The 23177-nt window shown below is 42.1% G+C and overlaps 1 protein-coding gene across 1 annotated transcript in view; it reads left to right on the forward strand.

Annotated features, from left to right (window-relative positions):
* Window positions 1–21234, forward strand: part of LOC115474455 (carbonic anhydrase 4-like) — a 132111-nt gene extending 110877 nt beyond the window's left edge. Inside the window, exons 8-9 of the mRNA XM_030209924.1 lie at window positions 13430–13593; window positions 20454–21234. Coding sequence (XP_030065784.1) covers window positions 13430–13593; window positions 20454–20702 — 413 coding nt within the window. The 3' untranslated portion in view covers window positions 20703–21234. The remainder of the gene's footprint in view (window positions 1–13429; window positions 13594–20453) is intronic.
* The last annotated feature ends 1943 nt before the right edge of the window (window positions 21235–23177 follow it).

Genomic DNA, 23177 nt, shown 5'->3' on the forward strand with positions numbered 1-23177 from the left:
CATGTTTAGATCTCTGTGCACTCTTCCCCCATTAAATTTTCAATATATTTAGAGTACAGCACTGCATATGTCTAGTAATGCTACAGAAATAAGTAGTAGTAGTAATAGTCCCTTTCCATGCAAATGATAAGGAAAAGAGAAGCCTCAACAGTATTTAATATTCTTTTAGCACAGTAAGTGAGTAATGGAGCCAAAACTCTTTTTTTTGTATACATACATTATTATTATTATTGTTATTATTATTATTAAGTAATAAACCAAGCTTACATAAACAAACCACAAAATGCCATACAAAGTCTCCCAGTTAACAAACGTAACAGGCCCACATCCACCGAACCCCTAACTCCCCCCTCCCCATCCAACAGCCATCTCTTAAGGGACGTACTGGGATTCTTCAGTGCCCCCCTTCCACAACAACCGCCCCCCACCCCACCCTTCAGCCCTCCCGCTCATCCACAGAAATTATAGTGGTAAGATGAGTCTACTCCTCCTTATCTGGATCATATCGCCCATGAATCCAACCTATAAGAATCTCCAATTCACATACAGTAGATGGGCCATACACACCATCCAGCCACTCATAGTAGAACCAATTGTTTTCTTCCAGTTAGCCAATAGCTCACATTTCACTGCTGCCAAACATAAGTTTTTAAGCCAGACTTGCTAGTGAAAACCACTCATTATTAAGACCCAACAAGCAGGCATTAAGGGTCATAGGAAAGGGCTTGCCCAGTCCCTGTGTCATATATTGCACCACCGAAGTCCAATAAGTCTATATTTTTTCCACATTCATAAGAACATACAAATAGCCATACTGGGTCAAAACAATGGTCCATCTAGCCCAGTATCCTGCTTCCAACAGTGTCCAATGCAGGTCACAATGGAAGAGACCCAATTAGTAGCAATATTCCATGCTACCAATCCCGGGGCAAGCAGTGGCGTCCCCATATCTGTCTCAATAACAGACTATGGACTTTTACTCCAGGAACTTGTCCAAACCTTTTTAAAACCCAGATACACTAACCACTGTTACCACATCCTCTGGCAGCGTATTCCAGAGCTCAACTATTCTTTGTGTGAAAAAAATATTTCCTCCTCTTTGTTTTAAAAGTATTTCCATGTAATTTCATTGAGTGTCCCTTGGTCTTTGTGCTTTTTGATATAGATGATAAAAGTTAGCATCCAGACATCTCCAATATACATCAGTGCTTAAAGGGCGAAACATAGCTTGTAATTTAACTGGAGTGTAGTACCAGCATATAACCACTTTATATGCATTTTCTTTAATCAATACATAGAGGATTTTTGCATCTCTTGGAACACCTGTTTCCATTTACTCTGCGCAAGCTCAACCCCCAAATCAATTTCCCACTGCTATATAAACCCATACTTCTGCAAGGTCCAACCCCTAAAAAACTTAAACAGAGATATTGGTCTTTTAAGTTTACCCAAAGCCATCCATAAATTTTCAAAATGTTCCATCTCATCAGAGTCAGACGTAAGCCAGCCCTGCCCCATCATGTAGTGTTTAACCTGCAAGTAACATACTAGATGACAGCAGAAAAAGACCTGCACGGTCCATCCAGTCTGCCCAACAAGATAAACTCATATGTGCTACTTTTTGTGTATACCTTACCTTGATTTGTATCTGTCATTGTCAAGGCACAGACTGTAGAAGTCTGCCCAGCACTAGCCCCGCCTCCCACCACCGGCTCCGCCACCCAATCTCGGCTAAGCTTCTGAGGATCCTTTCCTTCCAAACAGGATTCCTTTATGTTTATCCCACGCATGTTTGAATTCCGTTACCGTTTTCATCTCCACCACCTCCCATGGGAGGGCATTCCAAGCATCCACCAGTCTCTCCATGAAAAAATACTTCCTGACATTTTTCTTGAGTCTGCCCCCCTTCAATCTCATTTCATGTCCACTAGTTCTACCGCCTTCCCATCTCCGGAAAAGGTTTGTTTGCGGACTAATACCTTTCAAATATTTGACCGTCTGTATCATATCACCCGTTTCTCCTTTCCTCCAGGGTATACATGTTCAGGTCAGTAAGTCTCTCCTCATATGTCTTCTAACGCAAATCCCATACCATTCTCGTAGCTTTTCTTTGCACCGCTTCAATTCTTTTTACATCCTTAGCAAGATACGGCCTCTAAAACTGAACACAATACTCCAGGTGGGCCTCACCAACGACTTATACAGGGGCATCAACACCTCCTTTCTTCTGGTGGTCACACCTCTCTCTGTACAACCTAGCAACCTTCTCGCTACGGCCACCGCCTTGTCACACTGTTTCGTCATCTTCAGATCCTCAGATACTATCACCCCAAGATCCCTCTCCCTGTCCGTACATATCAGACTCTCACCGCCTAACACATACGTCTCTCATGGATTTCTACTCCCTAAGTGCATCACTTTGCAATTCTTCGCATTGAATTTTAATTGCCAAACCTTAGACCATTCTTCTAGCTTCCGCAGATCCTTTTTCATGTTTTCCACTCCCTCCCGGGTGTCCACTCTGTTACAAATCTTAGTATCATCCGCAAATAGGCAAACTTTACCTTCTAACCCTTCGGCAATGTCACTCACAATGTAAGTGCTATAGCCCACAACTGCAAGGGTGTGTACATGTGGGCAAGGCATGGGTGGGCCTTCAAGGTACGTACGCCCTTGCCATATTTAAGCGCCAAACCGAAAAACAGAAGAACAGGAACCCTTGTCACCATGCAAACAAAACAGTCGCAACAAGGGTGACAGAAAGAAGGGGGGACAGCAGATGATGTAAATACTTGTACTTTAATAAACATCCAGGACTCAACACAAGTCACTAAAAACATGTATACAAATTTAGGCGCCCACCAGATCTATGGCTGGTATAACTGTGAATGCCTCAATGTGAGGTGCACCGTATCTGGTTACACTAGTAATCTGTACCGGAAACTGGATGGCCAGGTGTCTTTATAGAGTAGGCACTCCCCACCCTGCATTAGGGCATCTGAAAGGAGATAGCCACCTATATAGTTTTAAGGCTGGTCCAATGGAGGCCAACCTAAATGCCCCTGGGTCAATCCATGTCAAGTCTTCTAAGAATGATAAACATTTATTGGTGAAGTCTTCTCGTTTGTTCCTGGTCAACCTGGTCATTTTCCCACTCACTTCCTTCCTTGACTTGTTTATCGTGGGATCTCACTGTTCCTCTGCCTAGGCAGACTCACACTGCACTCAGTTTGGGAGTACACAGGAGGAGGAGGAGGAGGAGGAAACTGCCAAGTCAGAAGTCAAGCCAATTGGAGGACCCCCAATTCCGTTACTGGGTATTCCTGAAGAGTGATACTTGCTGTTTGACCAGTGGATGCACCTTCACCATGAACAAAAGGGGGCTACAGTACAACATACTTCAGTCCTTGGATTACTGCCTCAAAGCTGAATCTACAGAGGTAGGTAGGGAGAAGAGGCATCCTATATGGTGTCAAAACTCATGTATATCATTTTTGGGCTTCTCTTTTTGGCTTCAAGGAGTGTACCAGTGTCTAACAAAAACTCACGGAAAAATATTCTCCATTCTTAAATGATATATTGTCTGCAGTTCCTCAAATGGAAAAAAGTCACCCACATCCAAAAACTGCCTAGAATAGGTTAACCCCCCTCTGCCCAGTGAGTGAATATTCCACTTTCCCTCCTAGACCAAAACAGGGGTTCATATTTGAACAATGTCAAAGAGGAACTTCTATCCAGATACCCAACTTCGCACCACAGTTCCAAAAGATGCTTCATAAAAGGGTATTTAATATGTTGGGAATATTTCCTTTGGAATTTCAGACAACCATAACAAATAGTGTTGTGGGAAAATTGAAAAGTGTTTCTGTTTGAGCAGCACCCCTCCCTTCTGAGGAGACCCCTCCCAATCCAATAATTGCCTATGCTGTCTTGTCCAATAATACCATAAAACATTGCGGACTGCCCTCCCCCCCCCCCCCCCCATTCTTCCCCTGCCATAAAAGTTTCCTGCCAAAAGCAGAGATTTATTCCCCCAAATAAACCAAGTGAATTCTCCTTGAAGCATCTGCAAGACCCTCTCAGGAACAGCTATTGGAAGGGTCTAAAATAACAAGAGAATGTGCTCACATTAGCCTTCTCCTCAAGTTACTTCACTGGCTCCCTATCCGTTTCCGCATTCAATTCAAACTTCTCTTATTGACCTATAAGTGCAATCACTCTGCCGCTCCCCAGGACCTCTCCACTCTTGTCTCTCCCTACGCCCCCCCCCCCCTCGGGTACTCCATTCTGTTGATAAATCTCTCTTATCTGTCCCCTTCTCCTCTACTGCTGATTCCAGACTCCGTTCCTTTTATCTTGCTGCACCTCATGCCTGGAATTAAACTTCCCGAGCCTGTACGTCTAGCCCCCTCTTTGGCTGTTTTCAAGTCCAAACTTAAAGCCCACCTCTTTACCACTGCTTTTGACTCCTAACCACTGCTCACTTGCCCTGTCCTTTTTATCCTCACCTCTTTATTCCCTTACCCTTAATTGTTCCGTCTGTCTGCCTGTCTTATCTAGATTGTAAGCTCTTTGAACAGGGACTGTCTTTTTTGTGTATGGTGTACAGCGCTGCGTATGCCTTGTAGCGCTAAAGAAATGATAAGTATAGGAGAATATATTCATTTTTAGCACAGCAATGCACCCCCCACTAAGACAACCAGGTGGCATGCCTCCTATTCAAATCTGATCTAAGGGCCCCTAACAAGGGTTCATAATTATGGGAGTATAACTGTTGTAAATCTCGGGAGACCTACATCCCTAAATATTGAATATAGGAATCAACCCACCTAAAGGGAAAATTCTGTTTCAGTATCGCTTCCGTCTAAAGCCCCACAGTAAACCCTAAGATCTCCGTTTTATCGCGATTCACCTTGAACCCAGATACCTCCCTCCCCCCATAATTCCTCAATTCATGCAAAATAATGAGAAGTAAAACATCTGGGCATCTTGCATATAAGAAAACGTCATCAGCAAATAATGCCAGTTTGTGCTGTATCTCACCCAATGGAAGCCTTGAATATCCAGGTTAGAATGAATCTCTTGAGCCAGCGATTCAATAGATAATGCAAACAAGAATGGAGAGAGGGGACATCCCTGATGGGTCCCCTCTCTCAATTCTGAACGGAACTGTATAGCCTTCATTTACCTGAACCCTAGCCATCAGTGTTCATAGAATTTACGAATTCACATACGGAAATTTACCCCCAAACCTACTTTAGCCAACACCTGCTATAAAAACATCTAACAGACCTGGTCAAAAGCATTCTCTGTATCCAAAGCCAAAAGCAATAGCTTTGACTGGCCTCCCACATTACATTCAAAGTCCTATGGATATTGTCACACACCTGACACCAAGGGACAAACCCTGCCTGGTCATTATGAATCAGTTGCAGTAACACCGATGCCAGATGCTCCACCAAAATCTTAGCCAGAAGTTTCACATCAGCATTAAAGAAGGACATCGGCCTATAGGAGCCACAACTCGCAGGATTCTTCCCAGGCTTTAATAACACTGTAATACTTGCTTCCCGCATACTTGGCAGAAGCAAATGTGCCCACATCAACCCATTACCCACTCGAGCCAACAGCCCTCCTATGTCCCCACCCCCAAATAATTTATAACATTTAGTTGAAAGGCCATCAAAGCCAACTGCCTTCCCAGTTTTCAAATTTATTATGGCCCATCTAATTTCAGTATGTGCAACTGGAGCATCCAAGCGCTCCTTATCCACCATAGACAATACAGACAACTCAATCCCATTGAAATAATTAGCTACGTCTGCCTCAGTGCATACCTCTGATTGCTCATAATTTTTGATAAAAAAATCAAAAACTGTCCTCTGTCTCCATCCATGTAAAGTAACCGATCTCTAGCACCCTTAATTTTTCGAATCAACTGGGTCACCCTCGTCTCCCATAACAACCTGGCCAATTGCGTCCCTGATTTGTTGCCAAACTAAAAAAAAAAGCAGTTTCAACTTCTGGCATGTGAATTCCACCAACTCTAATTGTCACTGTCCTAATTTTGCTCAACAAAGTTCAACTCCCACCATACAGTAGCACTAGGACACATTCGGTGCCTTTGTACCAACAAAATTAAGCATTCTCAAAGCCAAAGATGTCTATGCACTCTCTCCTTTTTCCTGCACACTCCCTATTTCACCAAATGGCCCCTCACCACCACCTTTAGTGCATTCCACAAAGTGCTATCACTAACTGTCCCATTATCATTGTCTAATAGATATGTTTGAATCACTGTCCAAAGGTCATCTCAAACTTTCTGATCACCCAATAGATGTTCATTAAGCCTCCAAAACCCAAGGGGACGCTGGCAACCCATCACAGTCAATTCTACCCACACCGGAGAATGGTCAGAAATATGTATGGATTCAATATGAGTATCGAGCACCTGACCCTATAGCCTCTGTTGACACCAAATCTGATCTATCCTAGTGTAGGCTCCAGCTGAGTGAGAATAAAAAGTATAGGTTTTGGAGGTAGGATAATAGAGACGCCAAACAACCAGCAAATGCAGCCCCTTAACTAAATTCAAAAGTGCCTTCTGATGCCTTCTGTTATAGTACCCCCCATCCTTTAGAGTTATTCCAAACCCCATCTGAAGCTAAGTTAAAATCCCCACCCAGGATGACCTGTCCCCTAACAAAAGCCTGTAAAAGTGCAATAAGGCTCTGAAAGAAATAACCCTGTATTTTATCAGGAGCATAGATATTAATGAGAGTGATTTGTGTGCCCTGACATTTACCAGACACTTCTAGGCAACACCCCAGAGGGTCCTTGTATATATCTCCTACTTCAAAAGAGCAACTGGACCAACACAAGATTGCCAGCTCCCCCCCCCCCCCCCCCAGGTTTTACTTCACCCTTTAAAATTAGGAGTCAAACATACCTCACAATGTCTGTGTACTAAGTAGCAATGATCCCTGGCTCTCAGATGAGTCTTCTGTAACAAAACTATGTCCCACCTCAAGTACTTCAGCTCATTAAGCACAGTACTCCATTTCCCAGCATCGTTTAATCCATTAACATTCCAAGAACCCACCCTCACCCCTCCCAAAGCCATCCCCAAATCCCTTCTTCCCCCTTCCCTAACCACCCTACCTGCTCATCCTCCTCCTCCTGATCCTGAAGTTCATGCCGGCCCTGTCCCTACACAGCCAGCTCACTCCCTGAAGGAAGATCCCCCCTGCCCATGAGCAGGACACATACCTCCAAGCATTACCCTCCCCCCCACACACACACATTCATACACCATCAACAGTCACACCAACAATCACTACCCCCCCCTCCTTATCTGCCACATTCCACACCTAACACAGTCCCAACCGTGGCACAACAAATGAGATAGTCCAGACAAGAGTCCTCATCTCCATCAGGTAGCTTGCACCTTACTTCGCTGCAACACCCCAGGTCACTTGCCAGAAACCTTCTGCCATCTGCTAGAATCCAAAGAGGATTTAGGTGAAGAAGTCCCAAGGTTCTCCAGACAGGCCGGCAATCCAGAGCAGCCCAGACCCACCAGTGCCTTCCAGGCCTCTGTGCATGTTTTCACACGTTTCGATTTTCCAGCCACAGTTAGTAATAGCCAAAACGGGAACAGCCATTTAATGATGATAGTTAGCACTTTGTACATATTGTGTCACAGGAGCCAGTTCCCTTCGCCTTTGCAATGTGGTTCTCACCAGGTCTTGATAAACTGACCCATACCAAATCTTTCCTGACCCGTGCCTTTCGCAATATTCTCTACTTGAATAGTCGTTAAAACAAACAATGGTCTCTCGAGGGGTGGAGTCCTTCCGTGGCCATATGCTTCTGTATGCTGTAGCCAATGTAATCGTGTGTGGCTCCGAGGAGCCCACTGCCTGCTCTTCTGACTGTAGCAGGAAAAAACAGATATTAGTCACCGTTTTTGTGCTGTCCTGGTAGTGCTCTGACTCCAGGATCCCCTGGAAGTGCAAATTGTGCCTGCAGGACCTGCTTTCCAAGTCCTCGATCAGGTCTAGCACCTTGTGTCGTTCCTGCCACTCCTGGTATCATGGCTTCCATGCGCTCCTCTACTTGCTCTACCCGGGCCCCGATTTCTCCGACTTCACTCTGGATCTCAGTGAGCACTTTTTGAAGGTTAACCCACACTGCCTGCATCTCCGATTTTAATACCTGAAACCAGTTCACCACTTCTTTTTTGGTGATCTCTTCCTCTTTAGAAACAGAAAAGGTTGCAGCCTCCTCATTATCTGTACCCGCCTGATCCGGCGCATATTGGCCAACCTGGTTCCCGCTCTGCGACCATGTGACCTACGGTTATCTGCACCTTCCGGAAGGTATTTAAATTTTTCTAGCTTCTTTCGTGTGGACATGGCTCTAGTACACACTAAATACTGCTGGTGCCACACCGAGGGGAGTTAAAGGAGGGGTACAAATGCTTAATTTCCACTACCCCGACGATACTCAAGTCTCAAGTGTCCATGCTCGAGCAGTGATGTCATTTCCTCCTTCTAGGGCTAAACCTCTTTTGCCTCTCCAATGTGTACTTAGATACATTTCCAATAGGGAATATGTTCCATGGCCTATATGGTTTGCAGTAGATGATGTTTATCTCCATGAGGCCCTTTGCTCTAGTTTGGTCTGAGCCCCGAATCCTATGGACCCTAGAAAAGCAAATCACACCTAATCCATGATGTGGGATGCAAAGTTCATAAATCTCATTTAGAACTGTTGGTATATTTTCTGCTTCATTAGTCTCAGGAACTTCAAATATCCTCAAATTATTTCCTCTCTGGTGACTTTTCAAATTGTCAAGAATCTCTTTATTGGCTTTCTCAAGTCTCTCCAATTCACTTGCCACAAAAATAGGCTATGGAATCAACTTGCTCACTAATGTGTTGCTTCTTTTGGGCCACCCTTTCCTTACGTGAATTTACTTCATCCTTAATTGCAAAGATTTAATTTGTTGGACAAGGTCCGCTAAAATGGCTCAGCTACCACTACTTCAGGGTCCATTTTAGTTTCTATTACAAGAACTACCCCTGAGTTTGGAGTCAAGCTGTGAAAAGGTATGGGAGTATCCGCAGAAACTCTGGAGAATTTTTGCAGAGCCACAGAATAATTTGGTTATTGCTCCATGTCAAAAATAAATGACTAGGATAGACTGATAGGAGAAAAGACAAGGGCAGTCCCAGCTAAGCTCTGCAATGATCTACTACAGATAGAAACCCCTGTAGGGAGCTGGCCTCAGCCTACAGCACTGGAGAAGGCAAAGAGAAGCAAAGTCAATCACATGCAGTCCAGGCCACTAATCATCCACATCCCATCGAGAAGCACTCATGATCAAATAACTGCCCTACACAGGCACACACTACGTTGCTCGCTTCTTTCAGTAGTGCTGGTAAGTTGGGTAGCAAGGAGTGGCATTGCATATGCTTTTGGCTGTAGAGGCTAAAACGGATCCTAACTCTGGGTTTCTCCATCTATAGAACAAAAATTAACAGCTGGCTCCTCCTACACACAACCAGTACCTTTCATAGAGCATCACCTTCTTGGGTTGTGCAGGTTCTCATACATCTTGCAGCAAATGCCACAAGCAGGGGCTGAAAGGTAAGCTGGAGATGAGCAGTTGGGGGAAGAGAGGATGCAGGGTGTTGAGGAAGAGTGCAAGGATAAGGAAAGAGGAAACCAAGGATAAACGTTTGTTGTTTATTTATTTATTGGGATTTATTAACTACCTTTATGAAGAGATTCACCCAAAGTGGTATACTCTCATGATGTGAAAGGAGGAACAAGGGTACAAAGGCCAATCATAATTGAGGGACAGGGGCTGAAAGAGAGGCAAGTTAGGATGGATATGAGAGCAGTTGAGATGAGTGGGCATGATGTGAATGGGGAAGAAGGGGAGGGGGAAGTGGGAGAGAATGGTGTAGTAGAGATGTTAGGTAGCAGAGAAATGGGAAAAAGAGAGGGTGGGAGGTGAAGGAGAAGTGCATGGAGGGCTGCAAACCAGGTGGGAAATCAGGCTCTCCCTCATAAATATGCAAAAGAATTTTTTGTATACAATGAAGGCAGTAGGTATGTAACTCTCTCTCATACACATTCATGAGGGATAGCTTGAAACCTGACTGAATGAGCTTACACAGTGGAGGCCAAATGGACTGAAATTTGAGAATAGATAGATAGATAGATATTCAACAGAGGCATGTATATGGATACCATCACTGAACATACATATAACTATAAGAATATCATAGCTTATAGATAGCATCTCACTGTATATTTGCCTCATAAGGTCCATCTAAGGCAAGAGTTTTCACCAGTCAGTTTGAATTATGGATATGGGAGTTGTGTTTTAAGATGATGATTCAAATTTGTACCTGCCTGTGAAGCAAATACTGAATGGGGTTAGCACCTTAGAACATCTACATGGACGTTAAGGGCCTGATATTTTAAAGCACTTATCCAGATAGTAGCGCCTGCTGTCTGGATAAGTAATACTGGGCCAGATCTATCCAGTAATTTTTTAAGCTGCACTATCTATATAATGCCACTGAGAAGCATTACTGATTGCTCAGGCACAGCTGGGTTTTTTTTTGTTTTGTTATTTTTAGGGCTGACTGTGGCAACTGAACTTGGGAATATGCTATAAAGCTACAAAATACTATTCTATTGCTTATATAGCACCCCATTTCTATATTGGGTTAAAAGCGGTTTACATCAAGAAGAGATCTTCATTGCAATGAAGAGAAAATACAACAAAAGTTACAGCCTCAGTTAATTTTGTAGCCACAGGGAAAATAAATGAGTTTTCAAAACTTTCCAAAAGTGAAGGTAGGAAAAAATACATCTGATCTGAAGAGGAATAACATTCCATACTTCAAATCCTTGATAAGTAAAAGAAAGTTCCAGCTGAGATTTTTAGTAGAATATTGTTTGTTAAGGGATAACCCAATTTTAATGTGGACTGAAAGAAAAATTAGATTAACCAAGTAAAAATATATTTTCACTTGATGCATTCTTAAACTTTGGAACTCATCGTTAAAGGATGTGGTGACAGCTGTCAACAGCATCACTGAGCCTGAAAAAGGTTTGGACAAATTCCTGGAAAAAAAACAAAAGACAAGAGGCCTGCTACTGTTTAAAAACATAAGAATAGCCATACTGGGTCAGACCGGTGGTCCAGAAAGCTTGGTGTCCTATTTTCAACAGTGGCCAATCCATGTCACAAGTACCTGGCAGAAACCCAAATAGTCATCAATAAAGAAATTGGAACAACCACAAGGGTATATATGCTAATGTCCCTCAATGTATAATCTCAAAAAAATGGAAGCAACAGAGACTGTTCAGCTCTGACACTGCAAATGCAGATAAGTAGTTGCTGGCTTCTTTTTCCATGTTGCTAATTATGTGCCATATATATTTTTTACACATTAAATTTATTTAGGGTTTTTGGCTCGAAAGTGTGATGACAGTTGATATCCAGTAGTGGTGCAATTCACATTTTAGTACTTTTGCTTTTTTCTATACAATTGTTTGTATTTAGAAATTATTAAAATTACAAGACATTTTCAAGTTTCATCTTAATAAAATTTGGAGGTTTTGGTCCCAGTATGGCAAATGATTATTGACATTCAGGAAGCTCAAGGGTTTGTAACAGCTGTGTGCTATAGGAGACCTTATAGCTTGGCTACTGATTAACATCTGATGCCTCCGGTTCCTTTTTCCTCTTTTCTTTGTTTCTTGCTTTCTTTTGTTCCCATTTTTTTCAGAAACCCAAATAGTAGCAACATTCCATGCTACCAATCCCAGTGAAAGCAGTGGCTTCCCCATGTCTATCTTACATAAGTACATAAGTATTGCCATACTGAGAAAGACCAAAGGTCCATCAAGCCCAGCATCCTGTTCCCAACAGTGGCCAATCCAGGTCACAGATACCCGGCAAGATCCCAAAAATGTACAAAACATTTAATACTGCTTATCCCAGAAATAGTGGATTTTCCCAAGTCCATATAATAACGGTCTATGGACTTTTCCTTTAGGAATCCATCCAAACCTTTTTTAAACTCCGCTAACTGCCTTTACCACATTCTCTGGCAACGAATTCCAGAGTTTAATTACACGTTGAGTGAAGAAACATTTTCTCAGATTCATTTTAAAGTTTACTACATTGTAGCTTCATCCCATGCCCCCTGGTCCTAGTATTTTTGGAAAGTGTGAACAGATGCTTCACATCTACCTGTTCAACTCCACTCATTATTTTATAGATCTCTATCATATCTCCCCTCAGCCGCCTTTTCTCCAAGCTGAAGAGCCCTAGCTGCTTTAGCCTTTCCTCATAGGGAAGTCGTCCCATCCCCTTTATCATTTTCATCGCTCTTCTCTGCACCTTTTCTAATTCCACTATATCTTTTTTGAGATGCAGCAACCAGAATTGAACACAATATTCAAGGTGCGGTCGCACCATGGAGCAATACAAAGGCATTATAATATCCTCATTTTTGTTTTCCATTCCTTTCCTAATAATACCTAATAATATCTTAATAGTACACTATGCTTATCCTTGGGGGAAGTAGTATGGAATATAATTACTTTTGGGGATCCTGCCAGGTACTTGTGACATGGACTGGCCACTGCTGGAACAAGATACTGGGGCTTGATGAACTTTTAGACTGACTCAGTATGGCGATTGTTATATCAAGTTTTCATGAATACCGATCCATAAGTGCAAAATGTGTTATGAAGTCCCTGCTAGATGTATACTGACCACATGTGTATTTACTTGCCACTTTTAAGATACAGTGGAAAGTAAGAAACCACATATCAGCAAATTGACATGAACTTAAGTAACACTGTGAGAGCAGTTATGTGACTGGGTTGGGAGGAAGGAAGATAAGATGGAGGTCTATTGAGTCTTCTAAGTACTTCATAAGTGCTCCACACACTCATCCAGAAGAAGGTAGGAAAAGGCATACACCATGCATCTGCAACCAATTCCACAGTACAATGCAAATTGACTTTTTTTCCTGACTCCCAAAAATGATGATCAGCTTAAGTCACTGGATTTGCACCTTTCCTTAAGGTCTAACTACATAATGCATGAACTGATCCTGTATTTTCCTTGAAAAGGTTGCACAGTCTTCTTTTTAAAAGTTATTCAAGTACTAGAGCTATGACAGTCTTCTTTGGGAAATTACCCCACAATTTTACTAAAACAACAGAAATCCATTGGCATAACGCCTACTTGATCACATGACTGTTTGATGGATCATAGAACTTGGTTAATTCTTTCCCCTTCCATTGCCTCACAGTTAAACATTTTGCATTGTTGTTAATATCCTGAGTCTTGAAATCATTTGGTGTCTTCCATCTTTGCTATTTGCAGGTCTGAGTGTGCCTTTGAATGCCACCATTTCCTTGAATGCTCTACTTGGGCAGGTGGATCGCACCAGTTATTACCGCTACCTGGGTTCCTTGACCACCCCTACCTGTGATGAGGCTGTGATTTGGACTGTGTTTAAGGATCCAATCCTTGTCCCTGCCAGCATGGTTAGTGCTTCCTTCAAATCATAATCCATCCATCTTTCTCATGTACAGTCTTCCCTGGGTCCAGTGTTACCTTTGAGCATGTTTTCTGGAAATTGCTTTTTATCATCTCTCAGTCCTTCCTCTTCTTTTTATAAAAATAGCCCAATATTTCTTTTTTCTCTTTCTTTACTCTCCTCTTACTTTTTGTCCCTCCCTCCATCTTTCTCTCCTGTTTTTAAATCATTTATAAACAATAATCAGACACAGGGCCAGTGTAAAGGGTAAACCAGGATTAAAGCCAGGAACAAGGTCAGCTAAAGGGATTGTGGCACCGAGTCAGTTTGCATTGGGTTGGCACCCCCTTCCTTCCCCCACCCCGCATACAAGTATGGCATCTCTTCCCTCCTCTCCCCCCTCCCCCAACTCGGTCTCTCTTCCATCTCTGCACACCTCCCCAGGTGGGTATGGCATCACTCCTTCTCTTCCCCTTCCTCACTCCTCTGCAGTTCTGTAAACCTTGTGCAAGTCACTAGCAGCAGCTGGGTCTTCCCTCTGCTGAGTCCCGCCCACAGGAAATTGCATCAGAAGAGGCAAGGTGTGGCAGAAGGAAGATCCAGGGCCTGGCTAAAAGCAGCTTGTGTTCAAGTTGCTGCCAGTAATTCACACAAGGTCTACACAATCACAGGGGATTGGGGGAGAGGCAGAGAAGCAAAGAAGGAGTGATGCTGGACCCGCAGGTGTGTGGGGGAGGGGGGGAAGAGAGATCAGTCCATGGGTATGAGGGAAGGTGAGAGATGCTGGACCAATGGGGAGAAAGGAGAGAAGTGAAGAGAAGGCTTTAAACATTAGACCACATAAGGTCAAAGGCCAAGTATTTTTGCACCCTGAGCCAGCGCCTCACCTAGTCCAATGTGTAAGCCAGCCCTGGCCAGGAATTCCAAACTTGCAAGCACAATGATATAAAACTAGCAATTTTCAAACAGCCTGTATAACTGCAAGCTACTCAGGGAGTTTTAACATTTATTTATTTATTAGGATATATTTACCACCTTTTTGAAGGAATTCACTCAAGGCGGTGTACAGTAAGAATAGATCAAACATGAGCAATAGGCAATTACAGCAGTAAAAATATTCGTAACAATACAAAATATGGCATGGTATACTACTTGCAATGACAACACAATATGTAATAGAACATTATAATTGGTAGTGAAGGTTAAGGCAAAGTTGTAACATAGAGATGAGTAAGAAAGTAGGAAGAATTTGAAAGTAAGGTGATTGATTTGAAGAAAGTTGCACATGAAGTCAGAGAGATGGTTAAACATGCATACATTACTAAAAATTTTCATAGGAAAACTTTCCCTTTAAAATTAATGTATAGTAAGCAGGTTAAAACCTCCTGCTCTTTTGTGTGGTTTGTAAAAGGAGGGAAAACAGCATGACAGTTTTAGAAAATTACAAATACATACTCTTTTCTTCTCCCAACATAAACATGCCCAAAGAAAACTCCTTTTTTAATGCAGGTAAAAGTATATGTGCGGTGAACCTCAGGCTTGTTTTTAGCTGCAATTGAGGAGAGCAATTTTCAGCCAGACTAGATTATTTATTACATAGTTTACTGCTCACCATAAATAAAATGCTAAAGGCTCCCTTTGCTAAGCTGCGTTAAGCACTAGCATGCGCTTACTGCAGTTTAAAAGTGCTTACTGCAGGATGTACTGAGGCATCCCACAATAAATTTGGAATGTGTGTGCGCAAACCATGTACTAAAAAAGTTTCTTAATGTTTCTCTGAAGGGTTGTTTTGGGCTGGAGCGCAAATCAGCTAGCGCAGCCACATTTCCACACACTAATTGATTAGTGTGGAATTAGCACGTGAATTGTTACTGCCTACAAAATAGGTGACAGTAAGAGCTCATGCACTAATTTTTAGTAATGGCCATGTGCTAATGGAAACATTAATGCATGAGATACTCTCTCAAGGTCTGAACTTGCAGATTAATTAGGGGGCGTTAGGAGGAAAAAAGTCTCAAGAAGCTCCCAGCTTTATCTAGCTTTGGGAGCAGGACTGCTTCATCACTGACTTAAAAAAACCTCCTATTGTAGACGTTGTAACGCCCCTTAAATTTTGAACCAAACAATCTTATGTTGAACCACAGTTGTTTCACATTAATAGCCTATGCTCTAAGGTGCAGACAAAAATATTCAGTAGAGCAGTAAATAGCTACTAGCTTTCACTTAGCTTTGTCTTAGCTTCTTCCGATGCTTCCTTTTTCATCCATAAAGACCGTGACCTACGATGGCCAGCGTTTCATCAGCCTGCTTCAGAGTCTGGCGGTCAGCAAATGCTCTGGTGAAAAAGGATATTAAGTCAGCTTATAAACGGCAACAGGCCAAAACAAACAGTAAAACAGAGTTTCTTGACTAATCCATGTATATGGCACTATAACTCTGCGCGTATCTTAACAGAGGAGGAAGACGGAAACCCGACAAAATGGCCCCTCTATATAAGCACTTACACCAGACGCTTTGTGAACAAGGCAGCCAATCACAGTGATTTCTTAAAGGAATACACAATATCTACACATCATGTAGAAAAATGTTTCAATTATCTATAATTCATTTTCTAGGTTTATGTTTATTTCTTCTATTTAGGCTTATGTTCTACTTTTTTTTTTTTAAGAAATGGCACCACTCTACTTTCACATTCATACCCTCAGGAACTAGGGAATTCAGTTGAAAAATCCAACGTTGCTCTCTTTGGAGCAGCATATGCTTTCTGTCACTCCCTATGCAGTTCTAGCACAAAGCACTTCAGCAAGGAGAATGTGTGCTGCATTGCATCACAGTGACTTGCAAGAGGTGAAGTGGATTTCTTAGTCCTAATAGCGCTCTTATGTTCTATCAGACGAGTGTGTCCCTTCAACAAGCTAAACGTGGGCCATACGACACACCCACTATACACTCGTCTGATAGAACATAAGAGTGCTATTAGGACTAAGAAATCCACTTCACCTCTTGCAAGTCACTGTGATGTAAAAGGACCCCTAAGAGTGATTTACAATGCAAGAACATTACAATATTTGTTCAAAATCTATATAAGATGCAAAACCAAAATACTGTAAATGAAAATACAATAAAAACATTGTTTCCACATTTCTCAACACCAGTCTACCTACAACTGTCTCTAGTGACTCAAAATAGGCAAGATTTTATTAGCCTCCTAAAAGACAAAAGATCCGACATTTCTCAACAAAATTTAGAAGTGCATTTTATTTACTAGGCTGTGTTATGGGAATAATCTATATGTATTATTTTCCAACAACATAGCTTAATGCAAAAACAAAATGCCCCACGGCATGATAAATAATATGCAACATGCAACGCAGTTCATTATTAAGCAAAATGAATAATGCTTTCCATTAAAATTTCATTAAAAGTTCACATCTCCATTTTCCACTGGGAGTATTGGCTTACTAACATGCTAGCAGAAAAAAAGAACAGAAAGAGACAAACCCACTCATCAGGATGATGTAAAATGGCTCAGTTTACTACCAAAAACAGTCTTCTAGGAACAAAATCCATCAAAGTAGGGTGTAGAAGGTACTTCAAACTGAAGAAAACCCAACACTGCAGTGTTTTGGCAATGAATTTGCCTTCATCAGGGGTCCTAATATGTCTAGGAGATGCTGCTGTGACATTTGGAGTACACGGGATGTGGAGCAGGGTGTCAATAGACGGGAAAAGAAGAGTGGGAAGCTTGTACTCCGAATCTTGAAGACTAGAATAAGAATTTTGTAAGTAATTCTGTGTGAGACAGGAACTAGTGTGCGTTTTTGAAGAGGGGGTATAACATAGTCAAATTTCCTGAAGCCAGTCATCAATTTGATAGAGGTGTTTTGATTAGTTGTATAAGGTGTGAATGTTTGGTTTTAAGGCCTTTACATAACACGTTTCAGTAATCTGAGTGGAGGAGTGGTCTAGTGGTCTCTGGTCCTGGGGAACTGAGGAACTGAGTTCGATTCCCACTTCAGGCACAGCTCCTTGTGACTCTGGGCAAGTCGCTTAACCCTCCATTGCCTCAGGTACAAATAAGTACCTGTATATGTAAGCCGCATTGAGTCTGCCATGAGTGGGAAAGCGCGGGGTACAAATATAACTAAAATAAAAATAAATAAAATAAATAACTGAGCACAAGGGAATGAACCAAGGTCTGAAGGGCAGATTGCTAAAGAAGGAAAATAATTGATCTGATTATGCATATGTCTGCGTACGTCTAGTAGCGCTATAGAAATGATAAGTAGTAGTAGTACTGAAGAAGCTTCATTGTGCTAGAGAGATGATTTGTGGATGAAAGCTAAGGGTACAGTCTAGTGTAATCCTTGAAGAACTCCATACAGCAATTGCTATGGAGAAAAGAGTCACCATACACAACATGTTGTAACCTGTTCTCTGAAGAAGTAACAAACACAAGCCAATCCTGCATGTGGGAGGGGTGGTGGTAGAATTTTGCATGGTCGTGAGAAGAGGACTTAGAGTCTCGTGATGAGGGGGGATTGGGACTGGAGGGGGCAGGAGATCGGAGAGCCAGGGTCCACAGTACTGTTTTATGAGGGTCCAGGCTGAATATCAGCTAAGACCCGCATAAGCTTTGGTGGCCAGATATTCAGTGCCGGTGCCTGCACATGACCTGACATGAATATCCAGGGCTAATTTAGCCGTTCATGGTCAGTGTTTCTAAAAACAAAATGCTGACCACCACTGGCTGAATATCGACCCTTCTACATCTAAAGTATTTTTCTTTAGCAGTGGTCAAACTACTGCCTCCTGTAAGACTACAGCAATGCACAAAAAGATGCATGAATAATATTTGGAGATGTACTGGACCTGGTGGTGGGTCAGAAAAGTATACTGTACATGCATTTCTGCTTTTGCAATGGCAGTACACACATACTTTTGAAAAATGAACAGGGAACATAAGTATCCCCTTGGAAACTACATGCTGTGGATCCACACACTACTACTACTATTTGACATTTCTACAGCACTACTAGGGTTACACAGCGCTGTACAATATAACATAGAAGGACAGTCCCTGCTCTGAGAGCTTACAATCTAATGGACAAATGTACAGACAATCAAGTAGTGGCAGTCAAATTGGGGCAGTCTAGGTTCCTTGAGAGGTATCAGGTTAGGTGCCGAAGGTGTTCGCCATTTACACATGTAAACATCACAATTTACATGTGTAAAAGCCACCCAAGTCTTCTAAAATGTCTTCCACAGGTGGTAGTCAAAGCACATTTAGGAGGTCATTTCAGAAGGTTCATGCATCTGTTCCACATATAAACAGGCTTTTATGCAGGTAAATGACCAATACCTGTAAACAGCTGTTTTACAAGCCGATACACAAAGCCCAGGTGCTAAAACCCGCAACGCAAAGCCCATGGCGCAACAGCCCAGAAAAATAGCTAACCAATTCTCAAAGCAAATGACATTCAAATTTTATGTGCGGATAATTCACGCTATTAAACTGAAAGCAAGGGGAAGAGAGTGCCTGGCGCATGCGTAAAAAAGTTTTGCAGTAAGCACAGCTCTTGTATGCATGTCCAGACAAAACCAGAAGTGCAAACAAACATCAGTGCTGTTCTTCTGCACTTTTAAATGTGAGCTTTTCAAAATTTGTTTGCACTAAAATTTTGAAAGGCTCATATTTAAGTGCAGAAAAACAGGCGCTGATGTGTTTTTTCACTTTCGGTTCTTCTTGGTCTCGCACATGTTTGTTTCTCACTGTCAGTGTTTAGAAGCTGCACGGGCTTCCTTCCACTTCCAAAATAAGACAAAACTGGCAGTTTAAAGTGCGAAGTTGATAAGAAATCCAAACCCCTTTACGCTGCCCCTAAGCTGCCAGTAAGTTTTCAGTGTTATAAACTATCATTTGCTTGGTGCATTGCAGTGCTGCCCTCTGAGTACTGAGAGAGAATGCTGACCTCATTTGCATCTCTTTAAATGCATTTCAATACAGTTTGGGCTAATGTTTAGCACATACGTTAACACTCATGCTGTAGCCTTTTAAGCATTCTGCACACAATAATGCGAGCAAAAATCAGGCGCTAACCACTTCTTAGCACTAGCATTAGAAATGATAAGTAATAGTAGTAGCATTAGTTTATCAGTCCATTAGAAAGCTACCATTCACAAACGGAAGTCCACAGCATTTACAGTTTCCAAGGGGACAGGAAAGTAAGAATGTATTCCCAATTTTGCAATAATAATACATGTATACTTTTAAAAACCTGGACATTGGCATCTACATCTGCTCTAAAGCAGGTATGTCACAGCTAACTGCTTGCCTGTACTAGGAATTTGCACGAATTATATATATAGATAGATAAATATAGGAATGTTAGCGCTGGCATTTACACGTTTAAAACACCAAGGGATGCTGCTCTTTTTTTTTATGTGTTCCTTTCTAAAATGCTGCTCCTGCTTTACAATCTGCATCTACAGGTATTTCCTAGTGTCCTTATGTATTTTAGGCAATCTTTACCTAACATTTTAATACAGTATTTGAAAGAAATGAGACAGAGGGAGATAAACTGGCTTACTTTTAGTACACACACAGAATCGGAGGCAAAGGTGAATCTTGCACTCAAATGTTTGGACTTCTGCTGAACCATGTTCAGTGCTTTCCTTCTGCTTTTTTCTCCTCCTTCTACTTATCCTTCTCCATTCTTCCCCTCCCCCCACACGCACGTCCCATTCTCTTTCTTTTCCCTTTTTACTCTGTACCTTCTATTCCATTTCTCACAATTTTCATAATTTTTTAGAAGTTTATATGCAGCTATTAAACGCATACTCTCTTCTTTTCACATTTCATTCTAGATCAACACCTTTCCCGAGCAGCTGCATTTTAACGGATCAGGTGAACTTCAAATGATGGCAAATAATTTCCGACCTCCACAAACAATTGGTAGTCGACAAGTCCAGTCCTCCATGTCAACTACTTCCACTACTACTGCTTCCACCACCAATCATGCTCCCTCTTCAATCCACACCAAGCAAATTCTAATCCCTTCTACTGTCCTAACTATCATGTGTTTCCTGTATACTGAAGCAAGCCTGGAGCGCTGAACTCTGAGCCTCATGATGGAAGAGGCTGAAGCAAGTAGATCATGGTTTCTTCCCACAGATCTTTCTCAGGAACAAAGGACTGGGCTCACATTCAAATTAAGAAAAAGTTTCAGAAATGTGCTTGTATTAGTGATCCAGACTATCCCATACAGCTATACTTTTCAGTCTTGACTCAGGATTATATAAAGCACTTTAGGGAATGAATGGATTATAGAGAGGATAATTTCATAACAGGCAATAATCAAAGCTTAACTTGTGTAACAGGTATACATATAAATTTAACCAGTTTTCCAGAGCTTCCATGTTACCCAGTTCCAGGAGTGAGATTTATGACCAATTCTGAATTTCTGCCAACCTCATCTTGATGCATTTTGGGCCCAGCAGCACTGATTGCAATAGGTAGAATCAGGGATTACAAATACCATACTGCTTTAGGGTGTAAGTTTGAAACCAGGACCAGGGCCACCAAGAGACTGAGCTAGGCCCGGGGCAAGGCCGCCCCCAACGCTCCCCGCAATCCCTACCACTGTTGCCTCCCTCTCCTGCTCCCAGGCCGCCAGCGCTGCAGTCCCCGGTCTCACCTGCCCGCCCTCTGCTCCGTTCATAGCCCCCCTCCGTCCGCCACCGTGACAATGCCCCCTGCATTCAAATCAGCAGCACCTCACCTCCTTGTGAAAGCGGCAGATCGCCTCCCTTCGGGCCTTCCCTGTGTCCCGCCCTCCTCACTTCCTGTTTCTGTGAGGGCGGGGCACAGTGATGGGAGGGCCTGAAGGGAGGCGATCTGCTACCTTCACACAGAGGTGAGGCGTTGCCAATTTGAATGCAGGGGGCCCGGTCATGGTGGTGGACGGAGGAGGGCTATTGATGGAGCCGAGGGTGGACAGGTGAGACCGCGGACTGCAGCACCGGCTGCCTGGGAGAAGGAGAGAGACCCTGGCACCAGGCCCCCCTTGAAGGCCCGGGCCTGGGGAATGTTGTCCAAAAAGTCTCCTTTATGAAACTGGGTAACTTGACAGCTCTGGTTTTCTAAGGAGCACATACATTCCGTTTGAAAATTACCTCACAGAATCTTCCAAATATGCTATGCTCAATGTATGTTACCATGTATGTATGCACCTTAACGCAATACCATTTGTAACTCTGCTACCCGGAAATGGCAACCGCCATTACGGCAAATGTAAGCCACATTGAGCCTGCAAATTGGTGGGAAAATGTGGGATACAAATGCTACAAATAAATAAAATAAAATAAATACATACACATATTTATGTCTGCTCTTTTGCTTGCACAAATTTACTGGTTTATTTTACATGCCAATATGTGTAAGTCCAAACCACACTCCAACCCCTACCAATGCTTCTGGCCAGGATGGATAAACTTTATACAGGATATATATGCATATAATAAGTGCATATAATCTAAACAATTTTAGAAAAGGTGTTTCTGCATAAATGCTTTTTAAAATTGTCCATAAACAAGCTTCTAGACACCAAAGAGGAAGTAGGTCACGGTTGTTCTCCTCTGTTTATGCACTATACAGTTTTCAAGTAAGGTACAAAATAATTATCCTAGGTGAAATGGAATGCTTTGGAAACTTTGAAATCTCTTATAATACCAGCAAAATAAATAAATATTTATAGAAGTTGATTCAGTTCTGGTTTTGCACTAGGGGATGATGTAATAAAGTATGTTAGGCATAGACTACTACTTTACTTTGGTTTCAGTACACATTTTTTATCCATTAACATTACAGTCTATGGAATAAGAGAATTACCATACAAAAAAAAGAGGGCAGTTCCAAACTGAATGACAAAGTTAGATGCCTGATACAGTGCATTGAATGTAAATTCTATAATGGCACCTGGGCACCAAGATTCTATTAAAGAGTACTTGGACAAATCAGCATCTATGTGCCTACAATTAGGCATACTCACTTACACCATGTCAATAGGAGGCGTAAATGCACATGCCTAAATGCGGCATATAAGCGTATAACTTGCAGTATTCTGTAAGTTATGTGCATAAGTGAGAGCCATGCCCATGCTTTGTCTACATGTATGTATGTACCCTGGCATTTATTTTTATTTATTACATTTGTATCCCACATTTTCCCGCATAGCAGTATGCTCAATGTGGCTTACAGGTTCCAGAGAGGAGAGAGTACCAACTCTGGGAATATATACAGAATGGAAAATAGAGCAACTGTAGGTGCAAGGAAGCTGATAAGGTTCTGGGAAAGAGAATACAACTCTGGGACGAGTATATAGTAGCATATAGAAAGAAGTAATCCCAATTACGCTGATAAGTCTCCGGGGATGGGACTACAGCTTCTAGTGAGCAATACAGAGTAGGATAAGGGTAGAAGTACACTTAGTTATAACTGGAGTGGTAAAATTCGTACAGTTTGAAGTGATAGGATTATGTGGAAGGGGTATTGTTCATTTCTTAGTTCGACAGATGTGATGCATTGTTCAT

The sequence above is a fragment of the Microcaecilia unicolor genome, chromosome 7 (genome assembly GCF_901765095.1).
Source record: "Microcaecilia unicolor chromosome 7, aMicUni1.1, whole genome shotgun sequence".
Classification (NCBI taxonomy): Eukaryota; Metazoa; Chordata; class Amphibia; order Gymnophiona; family Siphonopidae; genus Microcaecilia; species Microcaecilia unicolor.